At 57.9% G+C, this 19,475-nt stretch overlaps 1 protein-coding gene across 4 annotated transcripts in view; it reads left to right on the top strand.

Annotated features, from left to right (window-relative positions):
• Positions 1-18,309, top strand: part of SIN3B (SIN3 transcription regulator family member B) — a 43,865-nt gene extending 25,556 nt beyond the window's left edge. For 2 of the 4 annotated variants that reach the window (XM_005208562.4, XM_003586243.5), the window contains exons 9-19: positions 3,699-3,906; positions 6,154-6,270; positions 7,306-7,544; positions 8,166-8,349; positions 10,643-11,249; positions 11,399-11,568; positions 13,577-13,750; positions 14,037-14,129; positions 15,264-15,358; positions 15,561-15,765; positions 16,460-18,309. In XM_005208562.4, coding sequence (XP_005208619.2) covers positions 3,699-3,906; positions 6,154-6,270; positions 7,306-7,544; positions 8,166-8,349; positions 10,643-11,249; positions 11,399-11,568; positions 13,577-13,750; positions 14,037-14,129; positions 15,264-15,358; positions 15,561-15,765; positions 16,460-16,690 — 2,323 coding nt within the window. In that variant the 3' untranslated portion in view covers positions 16,691-18,309. The other 2 variants (XM_024994811.2, XM_059888511.1) reach the window with 2 other exon arrangements.
• The last annotated feature ends 1,166 nt before the right edge of the window (positions 18,310-19,475 follow it).

Here is a 19,475-nt window from a genome sequence, read left to right as displayed (position 1 = left end):
AAAAGCTCCAAGTGGGCTTGCATGAAGTCTGTTAACATCTCACACATGGTGAGTCCTCACTACACACGACTTGCTTTTTTCGTCGCAGTGTGTGTGCATTAGTCACTGAGTTGTGACCCATGGACTGTAGCCACCAGGCTCCTCTTGCCATGGAATGCTCCAGGCAAGAGTACTGGAGTGGGTAGCCATTCCCTTCTCCAGGGGAATCTTCCCGACCCAGGGATCAAACGCAGATCACCTCCTGCATTGCAGGCGGATTCTTTACTGTCTGAGTCACCAGGGAAGCCTGCCTGTATAGGCCCCAAGAAAACTGCAGGGGCTGCCGGGCTCTGGGGGCAGCTACCTGAGCCTTCCTAATAATTTAAAAAGCTTTTAAAAATTTTTTTCTTTTTAACATAAAATAGAACCCAGGTCCAGGAAACCACGTAACTGAAGAATGGCTTGGTAAAATCATTTTTAGGCCAATCCCTTGTACCCATAACCCATGTCACAAATGGACCTTTGCCAACCTCCAGGAGCCCTCCACGTGCCATGTCAGTCATGCCCCCTTCCTCGGCTGAGGAGTGACCGCCTCTCTGCACTAATTACGATGCAGCCAACCCAGGCCGACACCACCAGACACACAGCTCAGGCTCCTACTCCGAACACAAAACTGGTCTGGGTTTTGTTTCTGGTATGGCTGTAGGCCTCTCTTCACGCCTGGGTTCTCCCTCCAGGTTTATTCTTTACCATGTCCGCGTCGGCATCCCTGTGGCAGGGCTGCACTTTGCCAAATGCATCTTCACGGTCCCCCACGTCCCTCTGTCCATCAGGAGGCAAAGCTTTCCTCTCTGTGGCTTATTCACTCACTGCAAGTTGCAGGAGAGAGCATCTCAGCAACATTTATTACAGTGCCAGGGTCATGAGTTGCTTTCCTTTCGCATCAGGACCAGTTAGAAACTGAAAAGGGGACCAGTTTTTTATAGCCTTCTATGAACTCAAGAATGTAAATGCATTCGCTGCGTCTCAGTACATTTTACAGCTGAGGAAACTGAGGCCTGAGTGGATAGCTCTTCCTTTCCCCGGGGCAAGCTCTCATAAAAGAGGCATTGTGTGGTGGTGGGCGAGCTCAGGGAGATCAGACCTGGAAGCTGGCCCCTCACTCTTTGCCCTCTGTTCTCTAGACCTGGAAGCCTTCCCCTCACTCCCCCTCTGTTCTCTAGACCTGGAAGCCCTCCCCTCACTCCCGCTCTGTTCTCTAGACCTGGAAGCTGGCCCCTCACTCCCCCTCTGTTCTCTAGACCTGGAAGCCAGCCCCTCACTCCTGCTGTGTTTTCTAGGCCCGAAGCCGGCCCCTCACTCTTTGCCCGCTGTTCTCTAGGCCTGAGTGTGGCTGCTGAGTTTCACGTCAGTGACACCACACTGTCAGGCTGGCCTGCAGCCTTCTCTCTTTTTTTTAAACTCAGCAATTCTCAGACCCACGCGATCACTTTTAGTGACTGCATAGTGTTCCCTTACTTGTATGTATCATGAGTTTCTCAGCAGGGTCTGTTTCGGTGGACATTTGTCTCGGTTTCTCCCTGTGGTTGGTGCCAAGGTCACATTCCTGGACTGGGATACTCAGAGGTCCAGTTAGAGTCATCAGAAGGTGCTTCTCTGGGGGTTCTGAGAGTGCACACATCAGGCTGGTCCTTTCCGTTGGGTTAACTTTCTGGGCCTGCTGAAGATCTGTTAACGCTCTGGAATGCCGCCCAGAACAGGATGGCAGGATCACACAAGTCTCAGCTAAAACGTGGCTGGTTCTTTGGGGGTTTTTTTTCAGTTTTATTTATGTTTGGCTGTGCTGGGCCTTTGTCGCTGGGCGGGCTTTTCTCTAGTTGCAGGGCACAGGGACTGCTCTGGTTGTGGTGCTCAGGCTTTTCATTGCAGCGCCTGCTCTTCCTGCAGAGCGCAGGCTCGAGGGCTGTCAGGCTTCGGTAGTCACGGCGTGTGGGCGCGATAGTTGAAGCTCGCAGCCTCAGTAGCTGTGGTGTAAGGGTTTAGTTGCTCAGCGGCAGGTGGGGTTTTCCTAGATTCAGGGACTGAAGCCATGTCTCCTGCATTGGCAGGCAGGTTCTTTACCCACTGAGCCACCAAGGAAGCCCCCCGCTCGCTCATCTGGATCTGGTGCCCAGCTGAGTTACTGTTCGTGTCGCATCCTTCCCCCAGGAGGCCTCTCTCTGCATGTGTGAACTGCTTTCCGGGTTTGCACGTTGGGGGCAGCCGCATGCAGTGGTCTGGAGAGCTGCTCCCTGGTGATGGTGTGGCGGAGTTGGAGGTGCAGCGTCGCCACCCTTCAGAGTGATTTGTCCCACCGTGACCTTGGACATCCTGTGCACCGATGTTGTCGTCTTCCTTGCCTGCGTTTCCATTGGCCCATGGGCTTTTCTTGTGAGCCAAGTTGAGGGGTGGGGGAGGCGGTCCTTAAAGGTGGGCTACAGCAGATGGCCGTCTTGGAGCACACAGTTAAGGAGGAGAGACTGCTTGACTTAGTCACGGGGCAGAATCACCACACCGGCTGTCAACATATCTGCATCCTTTCTGTAGAATTTGATATTCATTTAAACAAGCCAGATGACGCGGGGGTCAGTTGCCTTAAAAGCTTCCTGTCGACATGCATGACCATTCTGCTATGATTCCTGAGAATTTGTCCAGGGAGAGGGGGGGAGGGAGCAGGGAAGCAGACTTTTTCTGTCAAGGACCAAGGGTCACAACCACGCAGCTTCTGACACCATCATCCACAAGCAAATATGCACAAGGAAATACTAAGGGAATGGGTGTGACCATCCACCGGTGAAACTGTCTGCAGATAGGCCTGGCAGGTTGACTGGTTTGCCAGCCCCTGGCCTGGTGCTCGGCCTCTTCCAGTCAAGGCACATCGCTGACTCCAGCTTCTGCCGGCCTGGGCCAGTCTTGTCTTGGGTGCTTCAAGGACGTCCCGCGAGTGGTGGGGCCTGGTTGGTGACAGAGGGATGGCGGGGGGAGTCACACACACGATGACTTTACCACGTTGGATGCTAGTTCTGCCTCTCACCCCTCCTTTCTGAAGTTGATTCTGACCATTGTTCACTACCTGCTTCAGCACAAAGCCATTCTGATATCCCTGGATCGTTCTCAGAAGCCCTCAGGAGGCTGACTCATTTGTCTTCCTTTTTTTTTTTCTTAAATTAATTTTTTAGGGGCTGGGCTGGGTCTTCACTGCTGAGCACAGGCTTTGTCTAGTTGCAGCAAGTGGGGGCTCCTCTCTAGTTGCGGTGCTTGGGCTTCTCTTATTGCGGAGCATGGACTCTAGGGCTCAGGAGCTCAGTAGTTGCTGTGCAGTGTGTGGGATCTTCCCAGAGCAAGGATCAAACCCACCTGCCCCGCTTTGGCAGGTGGACTACCAACCACTGGACCCCCAGGAAGGTGCTTAGGCTTTTTTTTCAATGGAAGTGTAGTTGATTTACAATCTCATGTTAGTTTTTGGTATACAGCAAAATGATTCAGTTAAACATATATTTATTTTTTTCTCAGGTTCTTTTCTATTATAGATTATTACAGATTACTGAATGTAGTTCCCTGTGCTATATAGTAGGACCTTGTCGTTCATCTGTCTTATGTATAGCAGTGTGTATCTGCTAATCCCAAACTCCTGATTAATCCCTCCCTCCCCCCCATCCCATTTGTCTTCGTTTCTGAAGGAAATTTCCAGAGCTCTTTGCACAGTTCAAGTCCTTCCTGGGGGTGAAAGAGCTGTCCTTCGCCCCACCCATGAATGACAGATCCGGGGACGGAATAAGCCGGGAAATCGACTATGCCTCGTGCAAGCGCATCGGATCCAGCTACCGGGCGCTCCCCAAAACCTACCAGCAGCCCAAGTGCAGCGGGAGGACAGCCATCTGCAAAGAGGTAGCGTCCCCAGGGGCTCCGTCAGCTTACATGGTGCCCGTGCCCTACCTCTCCACAAAACTCGTCACCTGTTCCAGATGGATGGAAGGGTGTTGATCCCCCCGGGCACTGGGTGGTAGATGGTCCTGGGATGTAGCAAAACAAAACGCCTAGGCAGAGAAGATGGTTTCTTGCCCCGCTGGTGGCTCTGGCAAGCCGCAGAGCACACACTGCTCGCACACAGGTTTCGGCTTCCTCCTCCATCCTTCAGACTGAGATTCATCTCTGCCGTGAGCCCGCTCTGTTCCAGGCTCACTCCCTCAGCAAGTTTCTGTTCAGCTTGACCACTGGATGCTTTTTTGAAGTTAGTAGACAGTCTTACTGCATTTCCAGAATTCAAGAGTGGCTGCTCGATTCCAGGATGTATAGTCTGAGAGTCAGCAGAGCATGGCCCATGAACCGCATCTGGTTCACAGCCTGTGTTTGTAAGTAAAGCTTTATTGGCACACAGATGGGCCCTGTGCACATACATCCCGCAGCTGCTTTACCGGGACAAAGGCAGAGTGGAGTCCAGGCGTGTGTGGGTGTGCGCACGTGTGCTCAGTCCCTCGGTCGTATCCGACTCTTTGTGACCCTATGGACTGTAGCCCGCAGGTTCCTCTGTCCATGGGATTTTCCAGGCAAGAATACTGTAGAGGGTTGCTATTTCCTTTTCTGAGGGAGCTTCCTGACCCAAGGATTGAATGCACATCTCCTGCCTTGCAGGCGGATTCACTGAGCCATCAGGGAAGTCCCATTATCTTGCAGATACTGTGGGTTTGGTTCCAGACCACTGCAATAAAGCAAATACCACAATAAAGCCAGTCACATAAATTTTTTGGTTTCCCAGTGCATATGGAAGTTATGTTTATGCTATACTGCGGTCTGTAATGTTTAAGCGTGCTATCAGTTCAGTTCAGTCACTCAGTTGTGTCCGACTCTTTGCGACCCCATGAACCGCAGCACGCCAGGCCTCCCTGTCCATCACCAACTCCCGGAGTTTGCCCAAACTCGTGTCCATTGAGTTGGTGATGCCATCCAACCATCTCATCCTCTGTCATCCCCTTCTCCTCCTGCCCTCAATCTTTCCCAGCATCAGGGTCTTTTCATATGAGTCAGCCCTCCGCATCAGGTGGCCAAAGTATTGGAGTTTCAGCTTCAGCACCAGTCCTTCCAATGAACACCCAGGACTGATCTCCTTCAGAATGGACTGGTTGGATCTCCTTGCAGTCCAAGGGACTCTGAAGAGTCTTCTCCAACACCACAGTTCCAAAGCATAGTGTTATATTGAAAAACAACAACAGTATATACTTGATTTGAAGCACCTTATGTCACTAAACACGCTGACCCTCCGAGCCTTTGGTGAGTTGCTGATCGCTGGCCCCTGTGACAAGGGCAGTAACGATGAGAAGAGTCTGCAGTACTGTGCGAGTCACTGAGATGTGGCACGGGGACACAAAGTGAGCAGACGCTCTTGAAAGTGGCCCTGACGGACGCCCTCAGTGCAGGGTCGCTGCAGACCTTCACACTGTCTTTCAAAAAGGTGACATCTATGAAGCACAATAAAAGGCTATTCTCCTGTAGACCCAACAGACCCAGTGACCTGCACAACCCAAAATATTTGCTACGTAGCCCTTTATAGACAAAGTTTCCCAACCCCGAAGTAGCAAGATTTGTTCATGTGATCAAAGTCACGTTTTCTCTTAAAACCACTTTTAAATTAATGTTACCATTAGTATGATTTGCTCTTCCCTGGTGGTTCAATGGTAAAGAATCCGCCTGCCAACGCAGGAGACACGAGTTCGATCCCTGGGCCAAGAAGATCCCCTGGAGGAGGAAATGGAAATCCACTCCAGTATTCTTGCCTGGCAAATCCCATGGACAGAGAAGATCCTGGCGGGCTATAGTCCATGGGTTCACAAAAGAGTCAGACACAACTTAGCAGCTAAAACAACAACAGAATTAGTGAACTGAAGTGAAAGTCGCTCAGTCGTGTCCCGCTCTTGCGACCCCATAGACAGTATAGTGCATGGAATTCTCCAGGCCAGAATACTGGAGTGGGTAGCCTTTCCCTTCTCCAGGGGATCTTCCCAACCCAGGGATCAACGTAATTTCCTGTAGAATCAGGATTGTTCCTTATCCTTGGCTCTTCTACGCTGGACCACACAATAAAGCCCTCTGGCCACGGGGCCCCTGCCTCTCCAGCCACGGCGTTTCCTCTTGGCGCAGGTGCTGAATGACACCTGGGTGTCCTTCCCCTCCTGGTCTGAGGACTCCACCTTCGTCAGCTCCAAGAAGACGCCCTACGAGGAGCAGCTGCACCGCTGTGAGGATGAGCGCTTCGAGGTGGGTGTGGCACTGCGGCCCCCGGGGCCCCTGCTCGGCCCTCTCTGTGTGCCTCCACCACGGGATGCATCCTGATCCTCCTGAAGCCGTCTATTCTCCTCTGGGGTGGCGGCGAGTCCAGTGCCTTCCAGCAGTGGGCAGCTCCCAAAAGCCTCCCTTCTCTGCCTTGCTGCCCCCCAGGCTGGCTCCGCGATGCTGCTTTTTCTTTCTTTTTTTAAAGTGTGCGTGTATTTCATTAACTACAGTTAGGGTCACTTAATTTTGTAACAGAAATTTTTTACTGAGACCATTGTAGATTCACATGCAGCTTAAAAAATAACAGAGTGCTCCAGGTACCTTTGCCCCAGTGGGAGCAGCTTGTAAATCTCTGAGGCGGTGTCACAGCTGGGGTGTGGACCTTGACCCCGCCCGTGACCTTACTCACGTCTCCCCAGTTGCACTTGTATCCGTGTGTATGTGGGGAGGGCGGGGAGGATCTTGTGCCTAAGTGTTTGTCTTGTGCGTGTGTGTCTAGCTCTGGATTCTCTCCCCTGTGGAGGCCCGTGTGCCCACCACCAGCCAAGACCCCAAACAGGTCCCCCACCAGTCGGATCTGTCACGCTGCTCCTGTACAGCCCCTCCTAGATCTCAGCAGCGGCCATCCTGTGCTCCACCTGGTTCACTCTGCCCTAAATGGAAGGAGTCACGTGGCTGTAGCTCTGGGGACGGCTCCCCCTCCCCCGCACGTGATCTGGGGAGTCTCCTGCAGGCTTTGTGTACTGTGCCTCCCTTCCTCAGTGATGAGGGTAACGTGCGTTCGATGCCTGTGAAGAGGGCCAGGCCAGGGCCTGTCCCCCTCCTCAGATGGGTCTACCAGTGGGGAGGTCCAGGTAGCACCAGGGCCCGGACCTATAACCAGCCATGCTTGCCCCAGTCCCCCGGGCCTGCATCCATCACCCCTTCCCAACCTCTGACCCAGCATCCCTTCTGCTGGCCCGGGCTCATCCCTGGGGGATGAGCTGACCCGCTGACCTCTTTCTGCCTTCCTGTCCATAGTTAGACGTTGTCCTGGAGACCAACCTGGCCACAATCCGGGTGTTGGAGAGCGTCCAGAAGAAGCTGTCCCGCATGGCGCCGGAAGACCAGGAGAAGTTCCGGTTGGACGACTGTCTGGGGGGCACGTCGGAAGTGATCCAGCGCCGCGCTATCCACCGCATTTACGGCGACAAAGCCCCAGAGATCATCGAGAGCCTCAAGAAGAACCCTGTCACCGCTGTCCCCGTTGTCCTAAAAAGGTGCCCTCACGCTTCTGACCGCACCACCCAGGGGCTCATTACTGCTGTTTGTCCCAGGTGTAATCTGAGGGGGGCCTTGGGGACTCAGGCTGGCTGGTTGTGTTTTTTGGTCTTCCTTTCTCTCCCTTTTCCATCCCCAAGACAAAAGTACAGCCGTTAGTGATTGTTTGTGTCCTCAAAAATTCCACTCTGCACGTGATCATGCCTAAACATGAAGAGTAATTATCTTAAAGCACAAATGGGACTGTCCTGTATCATGGCTTGCCTTTTGTTTAATCACACATTTTGGCGCCCTCCCTGTGCTGTGAACAGTTATTGGTTAAGTGGCTGCCCTGGGCTGGTTGTACGCCCAGTGCTGGGGCCCCAGTCGTGAGCAGCCCGACAGTCCCATCCACTGGGAGCGCAGCAGCCGCACGCAGCGCAGTCAGTGCCGCGGGCCGGGACGGGGGTGCTGCAGGGCAGTGGCGTTTGAGCGTCCGTAAAGCCGGCTGCAGCGAGGCCGCCAGCCGCTCCCACCGCCCTCCATCCAGCACAGAGCCTACCCCCGTGCCTGCAGCGGGCCGTCCGGGCCTGGAACGGGTCCGTGGGTCTGGGGTGGAATGAGCCTGCTTGCCCCCACAGGCTGAAGGCCAAGGAGGAGGAGTGGCGGGAGGCCCAGCAGGGCTTCAACAAGATCTGGCGGGAGCAGTATGAGAAAGCGTACCTCAAGTCCCTGGACCACCAGGCTGTGAACTTCAAGCAGAACGACACCAAGGCGCTTCGCTCCAAGAGCCTGCTCAACGAGATCGAGAGCGTCTATGACGAGGTGAGGCCCCCTCAGCCGGGTCTGGCCCTCCCGGCCTCCGTTGCCCTCTCAGGGCTGCGTGGGGATGGGAGGGGTGTCCCCTTGGCCCCGGGCCGACCCAGGAAGGTGCCCTGCCGTTGTCAGCAGAGGGCTGACTCCTCAGCTCCCCGCGCCTCGCCGCACCTTCCTTCAGCTCACTGGGGCTGGCAGCTTTCCTGTGCTGCTGCTCGCCCTGGGCCTCGGAGTGTTACGGTCTTTGGGAGGAAGGTCCCGTCTAACCCGTGCTTGCCGGTCTTACTGTGTAGTACTGTTACTGTCCCAGTTTTAGCAGTGAGGAAACTAAGGCACCGGAGCTGGCCCCTTGCCCAGGCTGGCCGCAGCAGGCGAGGGCGCCACCTGCCGCCACCACGCTGCCCTCTTAGTGCCCTGCCAGGCTTTGGTGTGGTCCGGCTCACGGGGCCTGAAGTGAGGCTGGCCAGGCCCTCGGCTTGAGGAGCTGGGCTTTGAACAATGCCTATGGGGAGAGCATTACTAGCGGGAGCCCGAGGCAGGAATCCTGGTGGGGGCGGCTCACTGGGCGTTGGCTGTCAGGGAAGAGGGTGCTGCTGCTCGGTGGCGGAGCCCGGAGTGCCCCGCTGGCCAGGGCCACTTCCCCCCCTCTCTGCCACACATAGTCCTGAGCAGCAAGCGGTGGGGCTTGTCTTACCTCCAGGCCCTCGAGCGGCCCCGCTAGGAGGCTCACCCTGCCCAGAGCTCGTGTTCCTCCACACGGCTGCAGAGACCACTGAGCGAGCTGGCCCCAGACCACCTTCCCTCCTGCCTCCCTGCCCCGCTCAGTGCCTACCACTCAGCCCCAAGGTCCACTCTGTGATCTGGCCTCTGCGCTTCAGGCTGCAGATGCTTGAGGCCTGAGACCCCCACCCCAACCCCAGAGTCGGGGGCGCAGCCGCTTCCGCCCTGCTGCCACCAGCAGAGTCCTGCAGGGCCTTCCCTGGGGTCTGAGGGAGAAGGGCCGGGGCCTGGTGAGCTTGTGTGTGCGGCGCCTTGCTGCTTAGGGCAGGAGACCCTTCTCCTGTTGCGTGGCTCACGGAGGACAGTCTGGTTACGAGCTCCGACCCTTGCCTGGAAGATTCTGAAGGGCGTTTGTGACATACACAAGGTGGGGACTCAGAAAGTAGTAGGAGGAAGGCCACGCTAAAGAGCCGGGAGCAGGACTGAGCTGCAGTGCCCGCACCCCGCCTCTGCCTGCTGGGACCCACTCAGACGCCGCCCGTCCCTCCAGCGAGGAGGGAAGGAGGCCTCTGGACACTGCAGATTCCACAGTGGAGACGGGAGCACATGACTTGCCCTTCCCAGAAAGTGAAGCCCCTGGCCAGGGGGCAGCCTGAGAGGCCCTGCCCCTCTTTCCCTTCGGGCCCTCGTTCCAGGGGAGTCTGGGGAACCCCTCAGGGCCACTGTTGAGAGCGCCAGGGAGGGCTTGTCCTGACCTCGGGAGCTCCCCGCTCACAGGGACAGCGCACACGCTCACTTCTTCCTGGAACCTGGTGTGTCTGCCTCTGTTGACTCATGCAGGGGACCAGCGTCACCAGGAGAGAGTACAATGTGGGGCAGCCTATGCAAGGCTGCGGGGTACTGAGGGTGTTCGGGCTCGTTGGGAGGAGAGTTGTTGACTGGGTAAAGGTAGGAGGAGACGGTGAGCCCAAGGATGAGGTTTTCCAGGGAGAAAGATCCAAGGCGCGTGTGAAGGTCTTGTGCACAGCAGGACAAGCTCAGCACCCCCACAGCATCAGAGGAGTGTGGGGTGGCGTGCCAGGGCCAGGGTCCTCTTCTGAGTCATGTGCAAGGGTGGAGGAAGGGGGCAGCTCGGGCTGATGGAGCTCCTGTGTGGCTCTAGACTCCGTGTGGGGAGTTGTAGAGTGGGCTGGTAGACAGGGACGAGCAGGTGGGTGGCCCGTGCTAGTGCCAGGTAATGGGAACACCTGGAGGGCTCGTGGCAGGAGACGTGAGGGTGGTGTCAGCCAGGCGGGCAAGGCTGGAGGGGGTGGAACTGGAGCGGGAGCAGTCGCAGCCTTGCAGGGTCTGGCTGAGTGTGAATGCATGACGGTGGCAGAGGCCCGTGCTGCACTGGGCCTTCGTCACCCCCAGGCAGCCTGGGGCAGCTGGAACTGCATGCCCAGACAGCGCTGCCCGCATTCCCCTAGTCTCTCGGCACCGTTGGAGGCCTTGGTGGAGGGAGTGTGGCCTCCTTTTGGCCCCAGAGTTGGGGTTCTCCGCGCGGGTCACTCCTGTTCCAGTGGCTGCCCTGTCTCCCCAGCACCAGGAGCAGCACTCGGAGGGCCGCAGTGCCCCCTCCAGTGAGCCGCACCTCATCTTCGTGTACGAGGACAGGCAGATCCTGGAGGATGCGGCCGCCCTCATCAGCTACTACGTGAAGCGGCAGCCAGCCATCCAGAAGGAGGACCAGGGCACCATCCACCAGCTGGTGCACCAGTTCGTGCCCAGCCTCTTCTTCTCCCAGCAGCTGGACCTGGGTGCATCTGAGGACTCTGCCGACGAGGGCCGGGCCAGCCCCCAGGGGCAGGCTGCAGACCCTGGCGTCGACCGGAAGAAGCCGGCGCCTGGGCCGCAGAGCAGCCCCCCAGAGGAGAAGGGGGCCGCGGGCGAGGCGCCGGCCCCGGAGCCGCAGCCACCGCAGCACAAGCCCCTGGACGACGTCTACAGCCTTTTCTTCGCCAACAACAACTGGTACTTCTTCCTGCGCCTCCATCAGACCCTGTGCTCCAGGCTGCTGAAGATCTACCGCCAGGCGCAGAAGCAGCTCCTGGAGTACCGCACAGAGAAGGAGAGGGAGAAGCTGCTGTGCGAGGGCCGCCGTGAGAAGGGCAACGACCCCGCCATGGAGCTGCGGCTGAAGCAGCCGAGTGAGCCCCAGGGCCTGCCCCCTGGGCGCCGGGAGGGGAGACGCCTGCCCTGAGGGAGCTTGGGGCGGGAGCCGCGCGTGTGAACCCCGCAGCCTTCCCCGCGGCAGCTGTGTGAGCCGCACCCGCAGTGACCAGGGTGCCGCCCGCAGGTGAAGTGGAGCTGGAAGAGTACTACCCGGCCTTCCTGGACATGGTGCGGAGCCTGCTGGAGGGCAGCATCGACCCCACGCAGTATGAGGACACGCTGCGCGAGATGTTCACCATCCACGCCTACGTGGGCTTCACCATGGACAAGCTGGTGCAGAGCATCGCCCGGCAGGTGAGCAGGCAGCCGCGCCGGGCCCTTTCCTTCTTTCCTGTGCTGCGGTTGGCCCCGTGGTTGGCAGCTTTTCTTCACTTTCAGTTAAGGTAGAGTTCATGTAATGTAAAATTCACCATTCTTAAGTGAATCTTTCAGTGGAACTTAGTACATTTATAGTGTGCAATTGTTACCTGCCTAGTTCTAGAACATTCCCGTAGTCCCCCAAGGAAACCCCGTCCCCACTGGCAGTCACTCCCCACCCTTCCTCTCCCAGCCCTTTTCTCTCTGCGGATGTGCCTGTTTGGACATTTCACGTAGACGGACTCGGGCAACAGGGTGGCCTCTGGCGTCTAGCTGCTCGCTCTTGGCATTGTGTTTTCAAGATTCATCCGCGTTGTAGCACGTGGCGGTCCTTTTTTTGAATACATGTTAATTTGGCTACGTTGGGTCGTAGTTGTGGCACACAGGATCTTCACCGAGTCTCCGGGACTCCCTAGTTGTGTTGCGTGGGCTCAGTTGCTTTGAGGCACATGTGATCTTAGTTCCCCGACAAGGGATCAAACCCACGTCCCCTGCGTTGCAAGGCAGATTGTTAACCACTGGACCAGGGAAGTCCCAGTGCGTTCTTCGTTTTTATGCCCAAATGGCATTTCATAATGTGGATGGAGTGCATTCTGTGCTCCCATTCATCCATCAGTGGACACTAGGGTTGCGTCTGCCTTTCGGCGGTGGTGACCAGTGCTGCCGTGCACACGCGTGTGTGCGAGGAGATGTTGGCGCTCCTGTTGACAGACCTTTCGTGAGGGGAGTTTAGCAACCTGTAAAGAGCCTTAGCTCTCTTCTGAGGGGACTGGCGGTGATATGCCTCAGCATCGCCCACAGCTGAACGTCAGCAAGAGGAAATTGGTCACATAATATAAACAGCAAAGCCCCGGGCTAGTCCAGTGTGGTCCTGGACCGTTTTGGGGAGCACTCTTGTTTTTTGCCGTGACTTTGGTTTCCTGGTTGTCAAGTGAGGCTGTTCACTGTAAAGTGGGAAAGAAGTGGAGGAAAGAATCGCGTCATTCCTCTGCCACTCAGATGCAGTCACTAGAAACGTTTTTAACTCATTATTGACTGGGGGATTTTTGCAGGAACTAACACCTGTGGCTGGCAATTTGCTATGTAAGTGATCCTGAAACTTTTCCAGTCAGTAACATTTGAGTAGCGAAGGATGTGTTAATACGTCTCTGGCCTGTCTGGGCTGCAGCTCAGTGCAGAGAGACGACTCAGCTCCGTCTGACCCTGCAGCTCAGCTGTTGCCAGGACTTGTCTCTTCATAAACTTAAAGGTGAAGTTTGTTTATAGGTACGTTAAGTATGTTTATAGGTACTAAAGGGATTATGTTTGTAACTGAACATTGTTGCTGTAGTTCAGTCGCTAAGTCATGCCTGACTCTTGTGACCCCATGGACTGTAGCCCACCAGGCTCCTCTGTCCGTGGGATTTCCCAGACAAGAGTACTGGAGTGGATTGCCATCTCCTTCTCCAGGTGATCTTCCCAACCCAGGGATCAAACCTGCGTCTCCTGTGTTGGCAGGCGGCTTCTTTAGCCCTGAGCCACCAGGGAAGCCGTGTAACTGAATGTTGGGGAGGGAGAATCATCTGCCGTCACGGTGATTTTCAGTGATCCCCACACCCATTTGGGCACGCTGTTTCTGTACGTTTCTCACGCCCAGGCAGAGTTTACTGGTCTGCTGTGATCTGGTCTGCTTTGGTTAGCTCTGCTTTTCTCCGGCCTGGCTTGCCCTGGTCTAGTCTGGTTTGCTTTGACTTCGTTTGCTCTAGTCTGGTCTGGTTTGTGTAGCCTGGGCTCATTTGGTCTGGTCCGCACCTGGCACGGAGGTCGCCCTGCACAGCCTGTTGGACACTGACCTTCACCCCCTACCTCGTGGACTTTGCCACGACCCCTCTGAGCAAGGCGGGGGCTGTGCCTCCCCGCTCCTGGGGGGCTCACGCCCGGCACCAGCCAGCTCTTCCGCCCGCAGCTGCACCACCTTGTGAGCGACGACGTCTGTCTAAAGGTGGTGGAGCTCTACCTGAACGAGAAGAAGCGGGGCGCCGCGGGCGGGAACCTGTCCTCCCGCTGTGTCCGTGCCGCCCGGGAGACCAGCTACCAGTGGAAGGCCGAACGGTGCATGGCCGACGAGAACTGCTTCAAGGTGAGCAGCCAGCCCGGCTCAGCCCCACACGAGGCCGGCCGGCGGGAGAGCGTGCCCCCCACAGGAGCCCAGCGCCCTGTGCGGCTTTCGCAGGACCTCTGGGTGTGGCCCCAGCCCCGGAGGCCCCACAGGGCTGGTGAGGTGGGCACCCAGCAGTGGTCCCTCAGGGAAGGCTGAGGCTTGGAGGCTGGGGAAGCGAGGGGCATTGATGACCTTTCGACCTCATCCTGTGCCAGCCTGGGCTGTTCACGCAGCTTCAGGCTGTTTGTCCCCCGCCCTCCCCCAGGTGATGTTCCTCCAGCGCAAAGGGCAAGTGATCATGACCATTGAGCTCCTGGACACCGAGGAAGCCCAGACGGAGGACCCTGTGGAGGTCCAGGTGAGGACTGCGGCCCTGCACTCTAAGCCCTGCGCACACCTTGGGAGCTAAGGGCAGCCACAGGCAGCATCCGTCTTGTGGCTCCCACCCCAGGAGCCTGTGCACACGCGGGCCACGCACAGGCCACAGAACGTCCACAGGGTGCCTCTGTGCTGACGGAACACTGGCCACGGAGCCCCAAGAGGAGGCGGGCTCTCTAGGTGTTCCCTCAGAGCCCAGGGCTATGTCCCAGGCAGGAGGGTCACGTGGGAGCCCATCTGGCCTCTGCCAAAACCCTGGCTCCTCCCGCCTCCTGCCGGTGCCCGGCCATCGCCACGGTACCCGCGGCCAGCCCAGTCACTCAGACCCTGTGGTGTGTGACTGCTGCACACCTGGTGCCTGAAGCTCAGAGCTCTGGGTGTCCCGTGTCACCAGGAGAAAGCGCTCCTGGCCCACACTGACACGCACCTTCCCCTTGCTGTCCTTGAGCCCGGGAAACAGGGCCTGGAAGCCTCCAGCTGCCTTCACAGAGCTGGGGACGCCGCCCACCACAGCCACCAGAGCGCCCCTCCGCGTCCTTCACGGGACACACTTTCCATAACAAGCGAGGGTGGGGGCCTGCACACTCTTTCCCTTTTGGACAGTTCCAGCAAATGTGCATTTGTTAAGTTTGAGTCTGGAACAGCCTCCTGCTTTAACAGGGTGGTGAGCCATTGAAGCGTCCCTTGGATGCTGCAGGCTGTGCCCGTCCTGGACCTAGTGGCCCCTGTGAGCCCTGCCGTCTGCTCACCCCCAACTCCTACCTGTCTCTCCCTCTTCCATCCTGCTGCTTGTGTCCCGCTCTCCCTTCCCGTCCACCCATCCCCCGGACCCCGCTCTCTCCATGTCAGGGGCCTCCCGTTCCCCGTGTGAACTTACCACATGGCAGATACAGTGAAGCAGTTGTACAGCAGGGATTTATTCACTTAAGCGTGAAGCTCCATAAACCATCTGAACCTCGGCCTGGGTATACCTGCCCCACCGCAGCTGAGCCCTGGGCACTGCCATCTTCTGGTCTCCAGCACACATCCGGGTCCGCCTGGAGCTTTGGGAGGGATGCAGATGAAGGGCCCCGGAGCCACTGACGCCATGGGCCGTCTCCCTCTGTCCCTCCAGCACCTGGCTCGGTACGTGGAGCAGTACGTGGGAGCGGAGGGCGCCTCCAGCTCGCCCACCGAGGGCTTCCTCCTGAAGCCCGTGTTCCTGCAGAGGTGAGAGGGCCCGGGCCCCGGGGGCCTCTCCCACGGTCACCAGCGCCCAGCGGCCTGGGTTTGAGTTCACGGGAGCCAAGGGGTCAGGTGGGGGTTTCTGTTGCCTCGGTTTACATTTCTCCAGCCCTGGAGGTCAGGCGTCCTCCCGCTGTCTCTGGATTGTGGGGACCTCCTAGCCTGCGGGTCCTCCTCTTGCCCCCAGGAACCTCAAGAAGTTCCGCCGCTGGCAGTGTGAGCAGGTGCGTGCGCTCCGCGGCGAGGCCAAGAGCTCCTGGAGGCGGCTGGTCGGGGTGGAAAGCGCCTGCAACGTGGACTGCCGCTTCAAGCTCAGCACCCACAAGATGCTGTTCATCGTGAACTCCGAGGACTACATGTACCGCCGAGGGACGCTGTGCCGGGCCAAGCAGGTGTCCTTCTCTGCCCGAGCCCTGGGAACCTGGGGCCTGCCCACAGCTGTTTGGGGGTATCTGGGCCCCTGAGATCCAGCCCATGGCCCTTTGGGGTGCCTAGGCCCCCAAGTTGCACTCCATGGCACTCTGGGGTGCCTGGGCCCCTGAGATCTAAGCCATGGCTTTCTAGGGTGTGTGGGCCCTTGAGGTCTGAGCCATGGCCCTCTGGGGTGTGTGGGCCCCTGAGGTCTGAGCCATGGCCCTCTGGGGTGTGGGGCCCCTGAGGTCTGACCACGGCCCTCTGGGGTGTGTGGGCCCCTGAGGTCTGACCACGGCCCTCTGGGGTGTGTGGGCCCCTGAGGTCTGAGCCATGGCCCTCTGGGGTGTGTGGGCCCCTGAGGTCTGACCACGGCCCTCTGGGGTGTGTGGGCCCCTGAGGTCTGAGCCACGGCCCTCTGGGGTGTGTGGGCCCCTGAGGTCTGAGCCACGGCCCTCTGGGGTGTGTGGGCCCCTGAGGTCTGAGCCATGGCCCTCTGGGGTGTGTGGGCCCCTGAGGTCTGACCACGGCCCTCTGGGGTGTGTGGGCCCCTGAGGTCTGACCACGGCCCTCTGGGGTGTGTGGGCCCCTGAGGTCTGACCACAGCCCTCTGGGGTGTGTGCTTGGCCCTGGGGCGCCTGGGCCGTCCTCATCGCTGCTCCCCCACCCCGGCAGGTGCAGCCCCTGGTCCTTCTGCGCCACCACCAGCACTTTGCGGAGTGGCACAGCCGCTGGCTGGAGGACAACGTGACAGTGGAGGCAGCCAGTCTGGTGCAGGACTGGCTGATGGGGGAGGACGACGAGGACATGGTGCCCTGCAAGACGCTCTGCGAGACGGTGCGCGTGCACGGGCTGCCCGTGAACCGCTACCGCGTGCAGTACAGCCGCCGCCCGGCCTCGCCCTGACGCCCCCGCGCGGGCACTCGGCAGCGCACCGCAGAGTGCGCGCTTCCTGGGCCTGCACGCCCCTTGGGCGTTCTCATGAACAACGTGAGGGGCGCAGAGCGTCCCCCAGCCTTGCTGCTATGGGCTGAGCTCCGGAGAAGGGCGGGTGGCGGCAGCTCTTGGCCCCACGCTGTCATCCCTCTTGGCTTCCCCACTTCCTTTGGGCCCGTCCTGTGCCAAACCTGCCCTCCCTCGCACTTGAACTCCAGGGGTTTGGTCCCCGCTGGCGCGGGGAGGATCAGTGCACTGGCCAAGGCACAAGTGAGCACGTTCACATGCCTGCGGGGCCACTCCTGTCATGCGTGCCAAACCCCCAGGCCTGGGGCTGCAGTCCTTTTCTGCACGTGGTGAAAGTCGGCGAAGAGCCGCGCCAGGCCTCACGTTTGGGAGGGAGCAGCCTTTGAGAACCCCTGGGCACCTGAGGAGTCAGGCCTGGGTGGACTTGCTTGAAAAGCGTGTCCTTCCCGAGGGGTTGTGAGAGCTTCTAGAAACATTCCCCAAGCTGGACACCTGCACTGACGGCTTTGAAAATGAGATGAGCCCTCTCAGCTCTTGGGGTCCCCTTGGATGCCCAGATGTGGAGTTGGGTGGGCGGTGCCAGGACTGCCCGGAAGACCCTCCTCTGGGAAAGAGGCTCAAACCCTGTATTGATCCAACAGCTGCGCTCTGTGCCCTATGGGGAGGGGCCCCCCTGGCGCGTCCGCTGAGCTCGAGTGCCCCCTCCCTGGGAGGGCCTGGGGTGCACTTGTGTACCGAAGATGGACATTCTAGAAGTATATATATGCACACACCTATTTATTCCTCTATGCTCATAGTGGTTGTAACTTCTACAGCGGCCAAGTGCCACAGCTTCTCTGGGGGTAACTGCCTTCCTTGTTGAATTCCGCCCACCCACCCCAGCGCCTCCATTCCTGCAGCCGCCACCCTGGAGTGGGCACAGGTGTGGGGGGCGGAGGGCTTTCTGTGCCAAGAATGCCAAGTAGTTCGGGCCAGGGACCAGCCCTTTGAACCATGAGACAGCTCTGGCCAGGCCCCTGGCATCATCAGACACGGGTGGGCTCCCCCGACACACGAGCCCGGTAGCACCCCTGTGCAGCTGCCGCCTCCAGCCGCAGCACTCGCCTTCCTGCAGCTGAGCTGTGCCAGACCCAAGGTTCCAGAAATTCTAGAAGTTACCTGTGGAACTCTAGGTTTGCGAGGCCTTAGATTCCAGCCCCGGGCAATTTCCAGGCCAACCCGTCCTGCCCGGGTGTCTACTCGCCCGTGTTTTCTCAAGTGTAATTCACGCACTTTGTACTCATCCTTGTTTTATAAGAAGGACATCCACCAGAATTCCTGACCCAGACCCTCCCAGCAGCCATCCTCCTCAGGAGCCCGCAGCCCCCCACCTGTAGCTGCACCCAGGCCTGGGGTGCAGGCCAGACCCCACCGAGCCCCTGCCCTGCATGCTTCTAGGGAGCATCTCTTCCGTTTTTGAAGAAATTTATGTTCTGGGGCTTGTACTTCCTTTGCAGCTGTTTTGAATGTAGTTTTCCTTTTCTATTTATTTGCACATTAAAGTTAAAAACTAAATACCTAAAGCTGTGAGGTTCAGTCAGTCATTTCCTGTGAGCACATCTTGGGGTGACCTCTTGCTGCCAGGGGAGCTGATCTGACCACAGGGCGTGCGCCTGGGTTTGTTCCCTTAGGGTGTAGCCCTGTCTGCGGAGTATTTTCTAGAATATTCATTCCCACCTCAGTTTTCACATGGTAGGAGTGAGACGTCTCCTCTGAGTGTGGTACATGCGGAACATAATTTGAAGACTGCAGTGTTTGCTGTGAACCTTCTGCACCCACCCACCCACCCACTTGGGACACCAGGTCCAGAAGCCCCAGGTGGGAGGGGCTGCAGGTCTCCCCCTGCTCCGGCCCTTCAAAGCCACCCTCCCTGTTTCTACAGCTCCCCCCCGGCCCACCCTTCCTCTCACTCACCTGTCCCCGAAACATCCCCACGACCCCCTTCTGCTGAGGGGAAGTGAGGCTGAAGGACAAGGAATTGAGGACTAGCTGCTGGCTGAGGTCTGTTTGCCACTCTTCTCACTGTTGTAGTAAAGTACCTGTGCCACAATGTATCACGTGACCATTTTAAGTGTACAGTTCAGTGGTAAAAAGTCCACACACACTGGGAATTCCCTGGAGCCCAGTGGTTAGGACTCCACCCTCTCACTGAGGTGCACGTGCAGTTTTGATCTCTGGTTGGGGAACTAAGATCCTGCAAGCCCTGTGGCTTGGCAAGGAATGAAGGAACCGAGGGAGGGAGGGAAGAAAGCACATCCATGTGGCTGTAGAACCGTGCCCACCGACCATCTCCAGAATTTCCTCATCTTCCCACACTGAAATCCTGTCCTCAGTTACACACGCACTCCCCATCCACCCTCTCCCAGCCCTGGTACCCAACTAGTCTAGTCTTGTGTGTCTCTGAATGTGGCCACTAAGGACTTGATATAAGTGGAATCATATACTTTGGCCAGGCTTCCCAGGTGGCACTATTGGTAAAGAACCTGCCTGCCAATGCCGGAGACCTAAGAGATGCAGGTTTGATCCCTGGGTCGGGAAGATCCCCTGGAGAAGGGCTTGGTAACCCACTCTAGGATTCTTGCTTGGGAAATCCCACGGACAGAAAGGAGCCTGGTGGGCTACAGGCCACGGGGTCACAAAGAATCAGACACGACTGAAGCGACTTAGCACACACGCATGCATACTTTGA

This window comes from Bos taurus, chromosome 7 (assembly GCF_002263795.3).
Source record: "Bos taurus isolate L1 Dominette 01449 registration number 42190680 breed Hereford chromosome 7, ARS-UCD2.0, whole genome shotgun sequence".
Classification (NCBI taxonomy): domain Eukaryota; kingdom Metazoa; phylum Chordata; class Mammalia; order Artiodactyla; family Bovidae; genus Bos; species Bos taurus.
Note: the sequence above shows the minus strand (reverse complement) of the source record. Positions and strands in the feature narration are given on the sequence as shown.